This window comes from Pygoscelis adeliae, unplaced genomic scaffold, assembly GCF_000699105.1.
Source record: "Pygoscelis adeliae isolate BGI_AS28 unplaced genomic scaffold, ASM69910v1 Scaffold172, whole genome shotgun sequence".
Classification (NCBI taxonomy): domain Eukaryota; kingdom Metazoa; phylum Chordata; class Aves; order Sphenisciformes; family Spheniscidae; genus Pygoscelis; species Pygoscelis adeliae.
The window spans coordinates 187,899-205,363 of record NW_008824338.1 but is presented as its reverse complement, the minus strand read 5'-3'; the positions used below and the strand labels follow the sequence as shown (position 1 = coordinate 205,363).

Here is a 17,465-nt window from a genome sequence, read left to right as displayed (position 1 = left end):
TGGTTTTGTTGCCATTAGGTTTGTAACATAACCTGTAGCTGAAGTTGATATAGCCCATAAATGCTATATCAAGAACTCTCTTTGCTTTAGTGTCAGCTTTTCCAAATAAACTCATTCTTGGGTGCTCTGTATGAGCATTATAAAGTTTTCTTACATTATTATAAAGTTTTGCAGAAAATTTATCTCAATGTATTGGCCCACAAAAAGAGGTTGTTAGAAGACTTGCTGCCATTTCAAACACTGAGCTGAGAAGCATCTTATAATTCAACTATTCATTCATGTTTAATTCATATTCAGAAGATTTCTGTCATTATGCAGCCTTAACTAAACCCATAGACCTGAACGTGATCATAGACTTACTCTTGTCAGTAGTTCATCCATTTCTGTCACCAGGGTATCCAGATTTTCTTGTGCTAGCTGAAGAAGTCTCTCTGGTGCTCGCTGAGGTGAAAGCAAATGCTGTTGGGGAAGAGAGGAAGGAGGGTGAAAATCTGTATTTAATGGATCTCAGTGCTTCCAAATATTGTAGAGAAGCAGCATCAAAAATTTCCTTTTCATTACAGTATGCAGCTCCCTTTTGTCATTGACTTGTGTCACATCCATCCAACATATATTTCTCTGGAATCTTGACAGCTTTACTTAGTTTAGTGGAGAACATATAAGTATGGTAGGGAACATACAGTATATAAAATACAGAAGCGCTTTATGGACCACCAGCATGAACACTATTTTATTTGTATGCGACATCACTTTTTCTGTGCCTGCAGTATAATTCCTTGCATATACGTACACAAATTACTGCTGCGAGATTTATTTATTAATATAGTCAAAATAAAAAACTGTAATAATTATTTATCAACCAAAGCAAGTTTGAAGTAATTAAATCTTGACTTTTTCTTCTTCCCTGAACCTACTCACGGCTGTATGTTTGAACAGATTCAAGTACAGTTGTGCTGAAGCCCTGTTATTTATGTATGTGAATACTGTGAACATACCTTTAATTCCTGTGTCATGTTCTCAAAACCATGCAACATTTTATATGGAGCAGGCAGTGGACCACTAAGGTTAACACTCAGGATCATCTGGTTTAGCCAATCCAGGTCACTGAGAAGGAGTCCTGTGCATTCATCATCACAAGCTGGGGGGGGAAGAACAGCAAAGCTTATTTATTCCTGCTAAATGTTTAAGACATATGTTTGAGTTAGGAATTTTATGGCACACATACAATTCTGTGAGAGGTAACAATAATTTTAGATCACTAACCCCAAAAGCATAGTGGGTGAAAAAATGGAAACAACAACTGGGGAACAGGAAAGACCTTGTTGCTTAGGACTTGGTAATGGGACAGCTTAATATAAAACATGAAGAGCAAAATTGGTAGACTTACATCACAAAAAGAGGAAATAATTAACACTGTCCATTATGGACCAGCCAATATAAAATCCTAAATTAGACAAGCAATTTGGATGAAGTCTGAGAAAAGTGGACAGGTAATTTGGAAAAATCTAAGGAGCACTTCAAGAAGTATAGTATGGTTGCGGATTTGAACGTAAGAGAAAACTAAGGAAACCTTACAATTCACATACTTTATAGTCATATAACAGCATGCCAAACTTGTAATGCAGACAGTAGAAATAGTCTGGTAAAAATACTGATAGTTTTCCTTTAAGAAATGCTCTTCCCTACCTCTTTTCACTAACCAGCTTATAAGTTTTTCAGGTATGCTTCCTTTCTTGCAAATACTCTTTAGCATGAAAAATACTGGTGTGTGCTGCATATACCGAAAGGAGTTTGCATTTTCCCCCCTCTTGCTTTGTATTAACTCTCACAAGAAATTCTCATAACCTTAAAGTCTTGTATCATTTATGCTGCAGACAGGAAAATTCTTCATCCTTTAGAACAGAGTTGTGGGAATACCTTTCTGTTTCCCTGCATAAAGAAGCTACACAGGACTGGCAAACCTAAACAACATCTCAGGAGCTGAAGCAAACTGTGAAACAATGAATTCACTGGTCATGTTAAGAGACATGGAGGGTTGTACCTAAAGTTTTACAAGTATGTAATTATTTATTTCAGCAACTCTCCTAGGCAGCTCAATGGCTAAAAAAACCACTAAACAACATGTATGTTTCTGTAGAAAAAGAAGTAATTTTCAACAGAGAATTACTTTTTTTTCCCTGACATCTATTCTTCATGCAGATTAAATCTTCTCTGTTCTTTAAAGTTTTCACAGTTATCTAAACGTTGTTCTTATTCTGTAGGTTGGCTGTTCAATATAGCAAAGAGTTGAGTCAAATACAGAGAAAAGAAGAATCATGAATAGTAGTTTAAAACACCATGAAACTCGTGATGATTGAAAAGGAGACAAGATAGATGCTGGATTAGTGCAGTAAGAAGTGGGTGCAGAAAGCTAGATACTGTTATTTTAAGACTTCCTTCTGCATTTTCATTGCTTCCATTTGCAGACTTCTTCCTCCTATTTCACAGTATTTTGTTACATAAGCTGAACTGCACTGGAACTTCTCTGCAGTTGTTAACTGTAGGCATGATACATTCTGATTTATGTTTCTACGTGAAATTAAAAAAAAAAAGCTAATTACTAGCTCTTGTCATCTGTGTGCTTGCTTTTAGAAGTCTGAGAGAATTAAAGGAAAAGCAAGTTTGACAACCAACTGAATGCTTTATATAACAAACACCTGTTCTGCGGCTGGTCAGGAAGGTAAATAGACCTGATAATCATTTTGCAGGATGCAAATAAGTGTTCTCAGACCTGAAAAGAGTTGGCTTTTGTTGTTTGTTTGGTTTTGTTTTTTTTTCCTGATACATTATTTCACTTATGAAATAAGCTAAATCACCCTCAAAATTGTCAGAGTGGTTGGTAATAAAATGCTAAAAATTTGCTGAGTGTTAAAGACAAACTCAATTCACACCAATAAGAAAAAAAGAACAGTTTATGAAGAGATGAAGTATTCTCAATGTGAAAATTCAGTATAAATTAACACCTCTTGCACGATAATGAGGTTAAAAAGAGGAACTACGTTAAGTGAGGACCACAGTTGGGTAGATGAGACAGGACTAAGCTACTCCAATATGCAGTCTGAAATGTACTGTAGCTACGGGCAATATTTCAAGAGCATGATTATATTTTGCAAGACTAAAGATTTCTGCGTCTAGCTATAAAACTGTCAGGATAAATTTGTGTCTAATATTAACAAATGCAGCACTAAATTCAGATCATTACAGCAGTGCAAGCATGTAAGAGGCAAATCATGCAGTCAATATTACAATAGTCCAGCAAGCAATTAATGCAAATTACTGCATTTTCCATTTTCACCACACTTTCCCATGCACAATAAGTCCTGTAAGGATTTTGACTTACCTCTTGTGAGAAGCATCTCCAAAGTATGCATGCCAAAGAATTTAAAAAAACCCAACAATTGCTCAAGTAATAAAAGACACTATAAGTTTACGGACAACTAACCACTTATTCCATCTTACAATGAGAAGATAATGTACAATAAAGGAATAACATGTCTGAGCCACAATGTGTTCCTCCAATTAAGTGATTATCTAACACAATTTTGCTTTAATACATTCTTTGCTGTTAAGATTCAGAAGACTGTGTTACGACTAGGTAATTGTTGGTCTAAGGGCAACCATGCAATCTCTGATATGAGGTAGTATCCTATGATAGTCAGTGACTCTCCAATATTAGTTTCCTGTTGCTTCACAATAAAAAAGTGTTGAACTATTGTTAGGCTTATTAATCTGTTGGCTGTTACCCCATTTTTCCCATTTTGGCACTGGTCTCACACCAAATAATAAACAAGCCCTCCTCTACGCCCCCCAAACAGAACCCACATAAGAGAGCTGAAAGCTTTAGCTTCCTTGCCATTGCTGTTGGTTTCAGGGAGTTTGCATGATCAATATATCTCCAAAATCTGGGAAAATTCAGATCCAGATCAGGGTCTAAAGTAGTGACTCAGGTTTATTTCTGATTTTCCCTATTTATAAAGCCTCATTTGCTGGTTCTGATACATACCAGTACTAGTTAGGTTTATATAGTGCTTGAGTTGGGCAAAAGACGTTGGAGTGTTGGTCTAAACTCAACAGGAGCTCATGCATCAAAACAAAAAAGAACAATTGACAGCTTATCAGCTTCTAGGGCAAGTAGGGGTGCCCATCCCTTATTGAGCCCATGAAGACAGGGAAGCAGTTGGCCAGCACAGAGGTAAGTTTAATTCTTACAGCTGTGCCATAAGGGCTCACAACTTCTGTTAAACTCAGAACATAGCAGAAGCTAATCCAACGCTTCATAGATCTGGTGTTACACACAGTATCTTTCTTTTCAGCTCGCTCTGTGAAGGCTTGTGATAAGCTCCCAGCTCGTGCTGAATTAAGGAGTGTGTAGGAGCTAGGAGATGCCTCTTTTCAGAGATTCTTCAAGATCTGCCTCTGACAGAGACAGCATCTCTGCTTAGTTTTGAATTTGGGAGGGCTGAGATCATGGAGCTACTCCCTATTTTAGAGGGAAAACCTTGTTTCTGCCAGGACCAGTGGCTAGGAGCTTCCTCGTTCTACTGGGTGCAGAACTGAGTCACAGCTGGGAAAAACTCCCTTTCATTGCGAGCACCAGTCTACTTAGAGGACAATATTTAAGTGTCCAAGACCTGGTATTAAAGGAATCTGATTATATAGTTTTCTCCTTCTACCAATATTGAAGATTTAAATTCGTAAAGATGTAAGTTTGTTGACTGCAGCACAGCTGAAGGTCCTTTTTTTTTTCCACAAGATTGAGTTCAAGAAAAATTCCTAACAATGAAATATCTGCTTGATCTCTCTGTGTCATGATTGCTTCCTGTTCCCTGTTAATCTTGTACAGCAGAACCGCATCGACTGCTTTACATTTAGGTTTTTGCTTGACCCCAAGGAACATTAAGGACGGGAGCATACATCTGAGGAAAGGTTTTGCAGTTTGTGTTGCAACAGAGCTCAAGATATTGAAGCCGAATTTTTTTGAAGTCCCCATTGTAGTTATGACTGGTGCCCTGAAAGCATTCACAAGGTGAGTTCTGACTTGCCACATGCTTAACAATAAAGCCTTGAAGTTCTCACTAGGATCGTTTTTTTCCGTAAACACTGCACAGTAGCAAGCAGTCACTGTTCCAACAACATTGCAATCTAAGGTTCTTCATTTTACGTACTACAAACTCTACAACTGAAGTAGAATGTTACAAGGTATAACAAAAAATACACAAGAGAATTAAGAAAATGCTAAGAAAATGCACGATTGCTACAGGCTTGATCCAAACCCCCTTGTAGCTCCTTCTTCCGACTTCAGCTTGCTAAGGTCAAAGCTTTTTGGGAAGGATGAGGAGGGAGCAGTACATGCTTTGGCTTGTTTATGTATTTCTGGTATGTATGTGTAAAATATGGATCAAGCAAATACTAATGATCTCAGTCTGCCTGAGCATGCTGAGTACAGATGAACTGAGGAATGGCTGCTCCTGTTCATCACACAACTCAGCGTGTTCTGGATTGGAACTGTGGGGTTTAACTAAGAAAATTAAAAATATACGTCTTCAATACTGTAGTGATTATAGGCCAGTCAGCAATTGCCAGTTGACAACTTTCAGCAGACTAAACGTTGAGATACATTTATTACAGTAAAAATGAGTGATGCATAAGGGAGCATCAATCATTTAGAGGACAATTAATTTGTAGTTACAAATAAAAATAAAAATCTGTAAGCATTAGAGAAGATTTGGGAGAACTTTTGTCATATTTGACAGTACACAAGGATGTTGGCAGCATTATTAAAATAAGTTTGCAATCATTACTAATTTTCTTATTGGCTACTGACTGTTTCAGAACAGAAGGGAAAGTGAGCCTAAGAAGTGGATTACTTGAGATGAAAAATTACAAGAAAGTCTTCATCAGCAGAGTATTACAAGTATCTGTACATGATGATCTAGATGATCACTTTATCTGGGGAAATAATCCAGTTATTAGCCATACTAATGCAAAAAATTTGGAATTTTTATGATGTGTAGTAGACCATTCAGACTCTCATATTATAAAAAAATCTACTTTTGGGTATCATTTTCCATTCCCTAATGGCATCCTACAGAGAACAATATTGTTCTGTTCTAAGAATATAATGGGAAGCGAATTCTGTCTGTGCCATTCACCTGTAATTATCTTTCCATTGTTATTTAGCAGTAAACAAATTCTTCCCCTTTGTACAGTGGCTTTTAAAAATATATATTCTCTTTCCATTCTACCTGTAGCTTTCTAAAAGATAACTGTTATAACACTGCACTGAAAAGCGGCATGCACTAAGCAACTGAAAAATGACATGTTATGAAAAAAAACAGTAAGAACTGTTTTTCAGTAAGAACAGATTTTCAGCTGTATCAGAAATAGGTCACTTTAATGAACATGCACGCTCCTCTGGATATTTTTCTGTCTTTTCACTGCAAATTTTCGCTCTAAAATCTTTAGAATGCTTATGATAAGGGATATGTTAAAATATAAATGTTATATTTAAACAATAATACATTACAATATTGTGGCTAAAATACCTCTCTAATTGGATTTAAATATGCATTATTTAGCTTTCATGTCATATTGTGTGGTGGCCTTTTATAGAATTTGCCAAAAATTCGTTATTCAGATGGTTATTCTTTGCTAAATATTCAAAATCAATTTTCACTTTCCTAAATATTAATTATAACATACTAACATCGGACAGCTTAATCACACTATGTTTTATATTACTGACAACTACATTTTTTCAAACACGGGTGATTGTATTTGCATGTATTTTCTTTAAGCTAGACCATTTTACCACCTAACTAGGGGTTCTTCACACTTCTGACAGGTACAATGCAATTGCAGTATTTGAAATGGAACTCTGCAAATGAGCAAAAGTAGATACATGCATGCAGCTCATTTGAAATACTGCATGCAAACAGGATTCTGCATATGGCATTAATTTGCTGTACATTAAGAGTACTTAATCACTATTGTTATTACTATTAAGGTTTTGTTACAGCTGAAGCTAGTCAGAAGGGAATTTACTGAGTATTTTGAAAGTGGTTGATACACAAAAATAAAAATGCATTGTATACAGGACCAAATTCTCAGCTGCGTTCTCACCAAATTCTCCAATCTCAACTCAGGTTGGAACAGATAAATGTTCTGGGAGTGAGGAAGGAAAGCTTCAGGATTTCCCCAAAAGGTGTTTCTAACAGTTCTTTGACAGCACAATGACTACTAAAGCACATCAGGGGCTGCAGCAATGAATCCCTATCAGAAGAAAACAGCTGTACTCTAAAGCCTGTGACATACTAGGCAGTGTTAACCACGGGCAAATTCCCACTACGTCTATGCTTGCCACACTCCCTTTGTCTGCCACAGCCCCTGTGTTCACCACAGGCTAGAAAGGTAAATGGTTTATTGATCAGGCTGGCTTTCTACCATGTGAGGGGTATTAGCCTGCGTTAGCAAAGGCGGGTTTGGAGTAATGTGGGGGTTGAGGAACCTTTAAACAAAGGGAAAATCATATAGTGAGAGCAAATAGGCATAAAACGTCTACGGAGATGTCTAATTGCAGTTTTTGCAGTTTATGACATGGATGTTACTGATGTGGTGTCAGTAATGGACTAGTTCCTGTGATAGGGGAGATTTAAAGCACCTCACCTCTGTTCCTATAGGTTGTTCCTACTTTTATGACTAAAGGAAAGAAATATTTTCATTTGATTCCTCACTTCTAGCAATGACGTGAAATGTCCATATGCACATGCAAAGGACTGTTTTTATCGTGAAAACTGATAATCTAGTTAAAGTAAAAATGCCGCTACAGGTAGTGTAGATGCATTTCAACACCGGCACATGAATACGTTGCAGTTAAATCAGAGATTATAGTGAACCACATCTCTCAAAGCAAAAACGTGGAAAATTTGATTTCCCTGCACACAGCTTTTCCCATTCATAGTGAGGATTTTTAACCTTATTATCCACACAATGAAATAGTCTGATTAACAAATTGGAAAACCATTACAAATGAAAACTTGCACTTAAGCTGTTTTGTACAAAGAAACTCTGCCATCCTGGATATCCAAAAGACTTTTCAGAATACTGATAAGGTAAATGACCAGTAAAAAACATACTAAGTGGTGCCTGAGATTGAAAACATCGGCTAGTACTGGAAATAATGTAACAGGTATTCAGGATGTTGAAAAATTAAGTAATTTTTGTTTGGATGCCACTCTGGAAAACACAGTCGTTATTTTAAAATTTTGTAGCTGTAACACTTATGGACTTAACTCATGACTACAATTCTCCTTGATGCGTAGGCCACAAAATGGAATCCAAAGCGTAGTTATTTCAGCAAAGTAGCTACTTACTCTATTTGCATTCATTTTGCTGTAGTTGAAAATAGAGCTTAAGATATACGATAGTTCAGAATTAAGTCCTAAACTACACCACACTGCAGGACATTAGAATTTATTTCCCTTAAGTACACTAAGCTTTTCATCAATGAACATAATACAGAAATAGAAGTATTTATGTCTACATTCCCAGTAATCTCTCTATTAATTTTCAAAGAAGAGTTGTACCTGGGAATCAGGACTAATGCAAAAGCACTGAACGCAATAGTCACATTTAGAAGCTTAGTTCTGCTAAGTCCCGATCACTCTCTGAGAGCTGATCACAACCATTAAGTTGAGTGCAACAATGTTCTGCACTGTGTAGTCCCGGACCCTACATGTCTTCTTCTTTAACCACTCAAAGAAGCCACACATCTCATTCTTGACTGATGTGATGCCTTCAGCCATTTTTAGCACTTCTTCGGTTTCTCTATTTTTCCAATTTGCTTTTAAAATGCTTGCAATTTGTTTGAGCTGTACTAGCTGATTTTAGTATTAGAGAGCTGTACACCTCTGGGTATTGAGGTAAAGACTGAATGCATTCTGGGGGGAAAAAAAAAGAGAGCCTTTTTTTGGTATCTACGTGCCTTGATGTTACATGTCCCTCACATAGGCAACACCCCTCCCAAATGTAAAAGCTCCAATTAAAGTCCTATAACATATAAAAATCAGGTAAAACATTAAACCCAGTTCATTGTGCCTTGCCAATATATTAAAAAATGCACAGATTAAGAAATATTATATACTGTGGACTTATTGGATTCCTATTTGTATTCTACTTTAAAATAAACAATGATGGTCTTGAGAGGAAAAAAAAAAGATCATAGTAAAATTAGTTCCTACTCAGCTGGGGGAGAGGAGGAGAGGAAAATGCCTTAGTTCAGTCAGGATTTACTAAGTGTTCTAGAAAGGGTTTGCTACCTGAATTATTTTGATAAGACATAAGCATACAATATCACAGGAAATGAGATTGTGGGCTCACAATCCAATTTCATGGAAAAAAATTCCAAACAATAATAAAAAACAAGACACTTGGTCCATATCAAAACTGAAGGTAGGGCAAAGATACCAGTACTGTAAAATGTAATTCGGTGGTTTAGGCTATTAGTTTTCTGTTTTAAACAAAGGAAGTTCTTTGTTCCTGGATATATTGTATTGCCATTCCTTATGTCTTTTAAATTCTAATGGGTGGTTGTTCAACCAACATGACCAAGCAAACCTTGGTAAAAACTTTCTGTGTGACTCATGGCATAGAGCATTGCAATTGCTGGTTAAACATTTAGGACAATGCTAAAAAATTGACTGAGAACAAATGTTGTCACAACAGCAGTGACAACCTTTAGCAAAACTACAGACTTCAAAAACCCACAAAAAGAAATCCTTCAAAGCTTCGTTGTCAGTTTTCAGTGAGCATATTAAAAAGTATTGAGAGTTTCCCCAACACCTCAACACTTGTGAAAAAAATGGACCAGAATGCCAAAGTAGTAAGAGACCTGGCAACTATTTTCAAAGAAACCCACACAACTGACTGATGCACAAGCAGGGTTGAATTTCTGAAATATGACAAACACAATCAAAAATTCTCCAAAATTACATTAGTATACGTACAAATGCATTTCATGCCATCACGTGCATGCCGATGTTCGCAGCCAACACACTTCCACCCTGTGAATCCAGGCTTGCAAGTGCACTGTCCCGTGACAGGGTCACAGGGGACAGGCAGGGAACCGTATTGATCACACTCACATTCCTGGCAGGAGCCTCCTGGAGTTTGTGGGTTTCCTGTGTAGCCAGAAGAACATCTAGACATTGCAAACACAAAACCAGGTTTGGCCAACTGAGATGCATAGTGTACTACAATGAATACTTGGCAAGATTGTAAACAAAATGTATATGAACATTCATTCATGAACCATAAAAAAAATCTTTGGTGCTTTATGACTCAGTATGCATTTGTAGAGGGAGAAACGTTGCAAACTGTCCAACAAACTGATAATAACTTTTAACCAGGACATGGAACAGCCTGGATGGAAGGAGCATGCAAAAGTGATTCCACACCCCTAACAGTTTTCAGTTAAACTTCTATTATACCATGACAAAAAAGCTACATTAGCAATGTTTGGTCTACAGACCTTTTTTTCCCACTAGCCACTTTGTTTTGTGTTAGAAGTGAAATCTCATAGTAGACACTTGCTAATTTTGATCATCTTAATCCCACAGCATTGCTATGGATGGGACAACAGCTGCTGTTGTCCCATTTGCAATTTGGTCATTAATATGTTTATATGTAAGTGTCTTTCATAGTCAGTGCCCATGAGGACACAACAGTCACTAGAACAAAGCGTATGAGTGACATCAAGACACACTATAAGCATGGTATCTAATTTCAGATAAATTTTGTATTTTTCGGTTTAACTTCTGAGACCTAGGGGAAAAAAAACCCCACAAATCAGAAAATAAGACTAGGACAATATCTGCAATATAAATAACACTGATTATCAATTTACAGTGAGTGTACATAAAAATTGCCTCTTATGGCTGAGTTTTAATTACATATAAAGAAGAAATAACTTATCCAAAGGCATGTATTTAAACATTAGTAAATATATGTTTATAGTATCGAAGAACATTGCTCTCCTTCATGTCTTGCCTGCCTTTCATTGCCCCTCTTTCTTCTTTTTCCATTCATCCTACCTTTCACAGTACTGGCCTTCATATCCAGGTGGGCATGCAGTACACCGGTAATCACTAGGTCCTTCCGCAACACAAGAAGGGCTAAAACTAAAAGAAAAGCAAAAAAAAAACTTTTTCCACTCTATTGCATCATTTCACTCTAGTCAGCTGTGCAGAAGGGCCCACGGTAAGCTCCACTTTAATGTAAATGGCAGCATTTTCTTATCTGTTTGTAAACACCTGTGGGAAATCCCTCCTTTCTATTAAGAATTTTGTGAATGCCTCGCTGTGCTACTGGCACAATTTAGACAAATGCTGGAAGGGCAGAATCAATGAGGGTTGTATCAGAGGGGATGGAGTCAACAACGCTCATGCTGTAGACTTGTGTGATTGAATGGTGCCATCACTCACAGTAATCAAGAAAAGGTAGTAATGGGAAGGATGTGAAACAAAAGATTAAGAAACTGAGCTAACAAACATCCAGTCTTTCCAGTCTGATTTAATTTTAGTTTGAATAAAAGGAGATGATCTGGGAAGAGTTTACTCAAAGGCAAGACATAAAGAGGGAGAAAGGAACCAAAGTCATAGCCACGTGGAATCTTCCAAAAAGGCAGTGTCAGATGATCTTCTCAAGGATGTACTGAAAAGACTGGCCTACACAGAAAAAAAACCTAAAAGCTACCTTCTTCATGATCAGGGAGGGGTCATATTTTAATCATAGAAGATACTAGATTATTTTTACTAAGCCATGACATAGATGAGTAACTAGTGACTGCAGTGTGTACCTATGGGAACTGTGCAAAGTAGCATGTTGCTGGAATATTAGTGCATTAAGTGCCTGCACAGACAGTTAAAACAAAGAGGGTAGGTAGGGGAAAAGAAACACAACTAAATATTAAAATGGTGCAATACTGTAAAACTCCTTCAGCTCTTTGTGGAAGAACCAGAAAAGCACAGAGGTGGCTAGTGGTGAGCCCAGAGCTCCTTCTTGGTACAGTACAGTCAGCATCCTACTCTAACTTGCTTATAATGCATTAAATCAATAATGCTTGAATGAGTATATAAAATTACACCTTTGCAAAAAAATGCAAACAAATTGATCTATTACTCACAAACTCATTATCCAACACATTTTCAACTCTATAAAAATAGATCCACACCCCCAGGAACACCTCATTCTCTCTGTTCTTTTTTTTTTTTTTTTCCAGCTCATTATGTTTGAAGCTGACTGCTGATTGTACAGGAGTATAAAAACAGCATTTAAAACCTTAGTGGAGTTTCATAAAATTTCATAAATAAAAATACTTGCACTATACTAATTCACAAATATTATCATGTCAGTCATGACATAATAAGCTAATGAGACAGCTCATTAGCTATCTGCATTTCATGAGATTATGATTACTCAACTACCGTACAATAGCTGCAGGTAGTTAGATTTTTTTCCTTAATAGTATCTTGAAGAGCTTTCACCGAGCTGCACAACACACACAAATCCAAGATGTGATACCCTCGTTTTCCACCTAATTCTGTAGCTTTATGGAATCGATCTATCCCACCTAGGCCTATCCAACTAAAAGTTAGGCATGTAGTCTAAGCCAACTGTTCAGGCATCCTCTATCAGCAGTGGAAAATGGAGATGCACAGACAGGCAAATATACACATTTGAAACACCTCCTCCTCCGCTCTCTCTCCAATGGTGGTTTCCTTCAGGTTTAACATGGGTGAAACGTGCAGTTGCCTGCCCCTGCATTTACTATACAGGTACCAGAATTGTTGATGGCTACAGCTAACAGAAGTAGAAATCCCGTCCATGATGTCTAGAGACATCTGAGTTAAGCTCTATAAAACCCAAGCAGTTCTGTTTCTGGACATGCTCAGATCTGACTCCTCCCTCGACAGCACTAAGAAATTGGATGACTATCTCATGATGAAGTGTATTTACTAATTTCAGACTAGGTGTTATTCACATTCCTACAAAGGCTTTTGAACAAAAAAGCCTCATGATCACTTTTATGTGAGCATGACACAAAAGGCCCTGACAACATCCACAGTCGTGCAGGCCATGTGGCTGCACGAGGTATTGCTGCTTTGCTTGCTCTCCCTTCCTCAAGGAGCTCAGCAATTTGAGTGCGCACCCAGGACACACATACTACTTGGAGTCCACACATTTCTCAGCTGTAGAGCACTTCAGTGACACCGACTTCCTGTGTTTTACATTAGCTTTTAGATAAGATACTGAAGTGATTTCTGGAGCACAGTGTGGAGAATATGTCTAAATTTTTGTAGCAGGGTGCCATAACCACCCAGGTGAAGAGTCCCGCTCATTTTCTGACCTGACACCTGTATTACTGAGCAACCAAAGGTTCTTAAGCCCCAGAAAAAAACCAGGATCGAATGATATTTTCAGCACTTCCTACTGCCAGTTAGTAGCAGAAAAAGTTTTTTCCAGTGTATTTGCTGATGTGCAAAGCTGAGAAGCTTGGTCGATCTTGTTCTTTGCAACTTGAATGTCCTTTCTTGATACTAGTAGGTAGAACACATAATCAAGTCGTAACAGAAAACATCCATGAAAAAGGGTACAATGCAGAAAAACTTGCAGTTAAGACCACATTATAACTTTCTGAGATAAAGGGTATTTCTTTAAGACCCTTTAATAATTGTTTTGGTTGTTCTAAGTTTGGTATTTATGAGGTTTGGAAGTCGTCTTAAAAACACTTGCCATGGATGAAAGATCATGATGTGTTTAGCTACTGATGTTTGAGAAAGGGATTCCCTCCTTCAAAATAAACCTTAGACCACCCCAAAATGATAAAATGAAGAAGAAAGAAGAAAAAAACCCACACAACCCTCTCAGATATACTGGCTGAAATACTCACTAAAACTTCTGAAAGGTCAGACAAAGTGCAGAAAAATGGTTTTAAGGAACACTTCCAACCTTTCAAGAGAACAACCATGAAACACAAACCTTTTCAGAGCAGTACTATGGTATGATTCCAAATATCATTAAGAGCTTCTCAGCAAAACAACAAACAAATCTCAAGTGCTAAAGTATTATCTGTTGGGAACACATGCGGAGACATTGTGGCAAGGCTCATTAGCATAGAGTAACCAATAAAATTTATGCTGCAATAACTATATTGCTTTTAAATTATTCTATCTTTCACAAATTGCCTGAAACTCATGTAACATTAAATAAGGAATCAATAAATTCCACAGTGGAGCAAGAAAGGCACTGTAACACATTTATACCAACATAATATATGAGCATAAGTCTTTTTACAGCTCCCTTGTGGCTATATTGTACTTGAGTTCTGCTCTAGCTTCGTTTGTGAGAATACCTTTATAACACACATTCATTATCTGTTGAGTATTGCATTTTCTAGCACTTATTAATTTATTCATCACAAATTAGCAAGGGAGCAATTTCTGACTTTTAAAGGAAGACCAATTAGCAAAAGTAGATACAAAACTTTTTAGTATGGCTTACATGATGCAGTTCTCCTGTAGCCATCTGAAAAAGGACACAGTGAGCCCAAAACAAAGTTCTTGCTTGCTGGAAAGGTTAATTCTGCATCATGCGTTTGCTTACTTACTTGTTACTAGAAATGGATCGGGGACAAGCACAAGGCTGACAGTCATCCGGAGACCCTTGGACAATGCCGTAAAATCCCAGCGCACATCTCTCACAGTGGTGACCAGCAGTATTGTCCTGACAATTCTGCAAAGGAAGGAGACAGAAAGAAAGCTGTATTTGATAATTACAAGAAAGCAGACAACATTTTGTTCCCAGCCTCAGGGATTCAAACTTATTTCGATTCGTAATTTCTCTCTCCCTGATATGATTCGCAGTGGGACTGCTTGCTTTAAGCATCTATCAAATGCCTGCTGAGTTATATATGGGTTTAGAAGGAGGAAGAATGGAGGCCTGTAGCTAGCCAGATGTATCCTGTGGAACTTCTTATCCCATTCATCCTTCCTTCCCTCTTTTGCTCCAGCCGTTGAAGCAGGAGAAATAATCAATTAAAATTCAATCTTACTGTATCAGGTCACACGTATTATTACCTGTAAGAGCAGTGTTATGTTTATTGCACGACACACGGTACATTGCCTCTTTAGTTTGCAGATGTTTTGTTTTTCTTTTTACACAAATAGTAATTCAGCAGCAATAAAGCACTGCATAATCTGAACTCTAGAAAATCAGAATGGAAAACTGTAAAGGTAGGTGGTTTGCTTTTTTGACCCCCCATTTAAATTTGACACTTAAGCTATTTAAGCAAAATTGGATTAACATACTGCCCTCTATTTTTTTAGATCAGTTACACAACTTATGAATTTTACATTAAGATTAACCTAGTGCATAAGTTCAGAAATCTAATACCTGACAAATTGATGTTTCAGGGTCACACATAGTACTGTGTCCATGACACTGACATGCAACACAGGCACCTAAGGACTGAGCAGGTGTCCTTCCTGCAGGTGAAGATGGAAGCCTATAAAATCCTGGAGAGCATGACTGCAATAAAAAAGATGCAGAAGAAAACAGATCATTACAGAATGGACTAGGTATGGGGAGCATTGCAAGCCCATCTTTGCAATCACCAGTTTTTACAAGTTGTGAAAAGAACCTGACAGGCTTCCAGCTGTGTTACAAACAATATACAGTACTTTACAGATAACAAGAGCCAGCCCTAATTGGAAACATTGCTGAAAAATCCCTGGAGCACTCCACTGGCACCAGGCTTTTCATATTACAGCTTGAGAGACCTTTCATTCAGATGCAGAACACCTCACTGTTCTCACTGTGCATCAAGCATCATTCCTTTCATTTCTTAAGAGTAAGGTTTGTTTTTGAAATAAATTTTTTGCACGGACTGTGGAGAGCAAGCATGATGATTCTGTTTCCTTCACCCTTGGTGAGTTTTTCAGGTTTGACAAGCTAATATCTGCCTGCATACTGCCTGATGAGTAACAAGCAAAAGCCGAAGGATAATAATCAAAAAACTGGCTGCATGGCTGCATTATTTATAGCTGTATAATTTAAAGACCATAAAAGTAAAGAATTCAAAATATTAAAGATTTTACATGTCTTGGAACTATTAGCCCCAAATCAAATTTATCTATCACTAAGTCTCCTCTACCCCAGCTTGGCAATAAAATTCTGAGAGCAACCCAAAAATTACTAGCAAAGCTGACACATGCAAAATCAAGCACTTGATCTTTATTTCGGGCTTATTATGCAAATGTATAAAAGTGTCTACATAGCTCCCAGAAAGCGCACAGCTATGGCAGCATAAAAATACTAACAGGACCGTTTTGATAGTTCAAACCATTAGAGGTAAGTCCATACAGACAAGTCACTTGTCCCATGTATAAATCCCACCACCTAGTGGTGCTAGGAGCCTACGAAGGCTGTCTGATAAGGTCATTTCCTACCGTTGACCACAATTTCTGCTTTTTGGAAAGAATGTGGATAGTACACTTTTCACACAACAGTAAAAGGGATGCAAATTAAAACAAAAGAGAATCCGGAGTAAGTAACTTTTCATGATCAAAAGCAGGATTCTTCGGTCAAGCACTAGCTGACATGCTAGATTCTGTTCATACGACACCACTCTGACAGTTTTATAATCATTGCCAAGACCTCCAGGAGTCTAAGTTATGGAAGAAGCATAAACACAATTATTTTCTTTAGAATCACAAAGAAGGTAATCTAACTCGCTTCTGCTTTTCCACTTTTATTTTGACTTAGACTACATTAAGATCCCCGAAGCATAGAAACAGTCTATCTGCTTTTTTATGGTTTGTGAAGAATTCCAATTTAGATAAATCTCAAATGAAAGTAATTTTTTTTCTTACTACAATTTCCTAATTTTTTCCTCCCTCTCCATCCCAGAAGAGTTCTTGTCCAAACATAAAATGGTACAAAGCACAGCTTTACAAGTTCTGAGTAACTTTACGTTCGAGGTATAAATATATGGTACATCCGCAAACAAATCTAATCTCTAACTGTTTTTTCTGATACGCTATTGACACTCTTCTCATCTATTTTCATCTAAGCATTTCTGAGATGAAATGGGACACAGACAAAAGATGAAGCAGACTACATTTTTCATTACTAGTTTGGAAGTTTTTCAGAAGTAACCATTAGGGAAACTCTTACCACTGCTTTTTCAGCCTGCTACCGGATTAAAAGAAAAGAAAAGAAAAAAAAGGATATAAACGTCACTTCTAGTAAAAACTGCTGTGCACATAGTCCTCACAACGCAATTACAGGATAAATCATGAAATAGATACATATACCCTGTTAGCATTTGCTTAAAAAATGCCTGAGTATCAGATGCTTTTTTTCTCCTG

At 37.3% G+C, this 17,465-nt stretch overlaps 1 protein-coding gene across 1 annotated transcript in view; it reads right to left on the bottom strand.

Moving 5' to 3' along the window:
- Positions 1-17,465, bottom strand: part of LAMA2 (laminin, alpha 2) — a gene marked incomplete at its 5' end in the record, with an annotated part of 294,647 nt that overhangs the window by 98,818 nt on the left and 178,364 nt on the right. Inside the window, 6 exon segments of the mRNA XM_009319128.1 lie at positions 361-459; positions 996-1,138; positions 10,044-10,237; positions 11,130-11,216; positions 14,705-14,829; positions 15,490-15,624. Coding sequence (XP_009317403.1) covers positions 361-459; positions 996-1,138; positions 10,044-10,237; positions 11,130-11,216; positions 14,705-14,829; positions 15,490-15,624 — 783 coding nt within the window.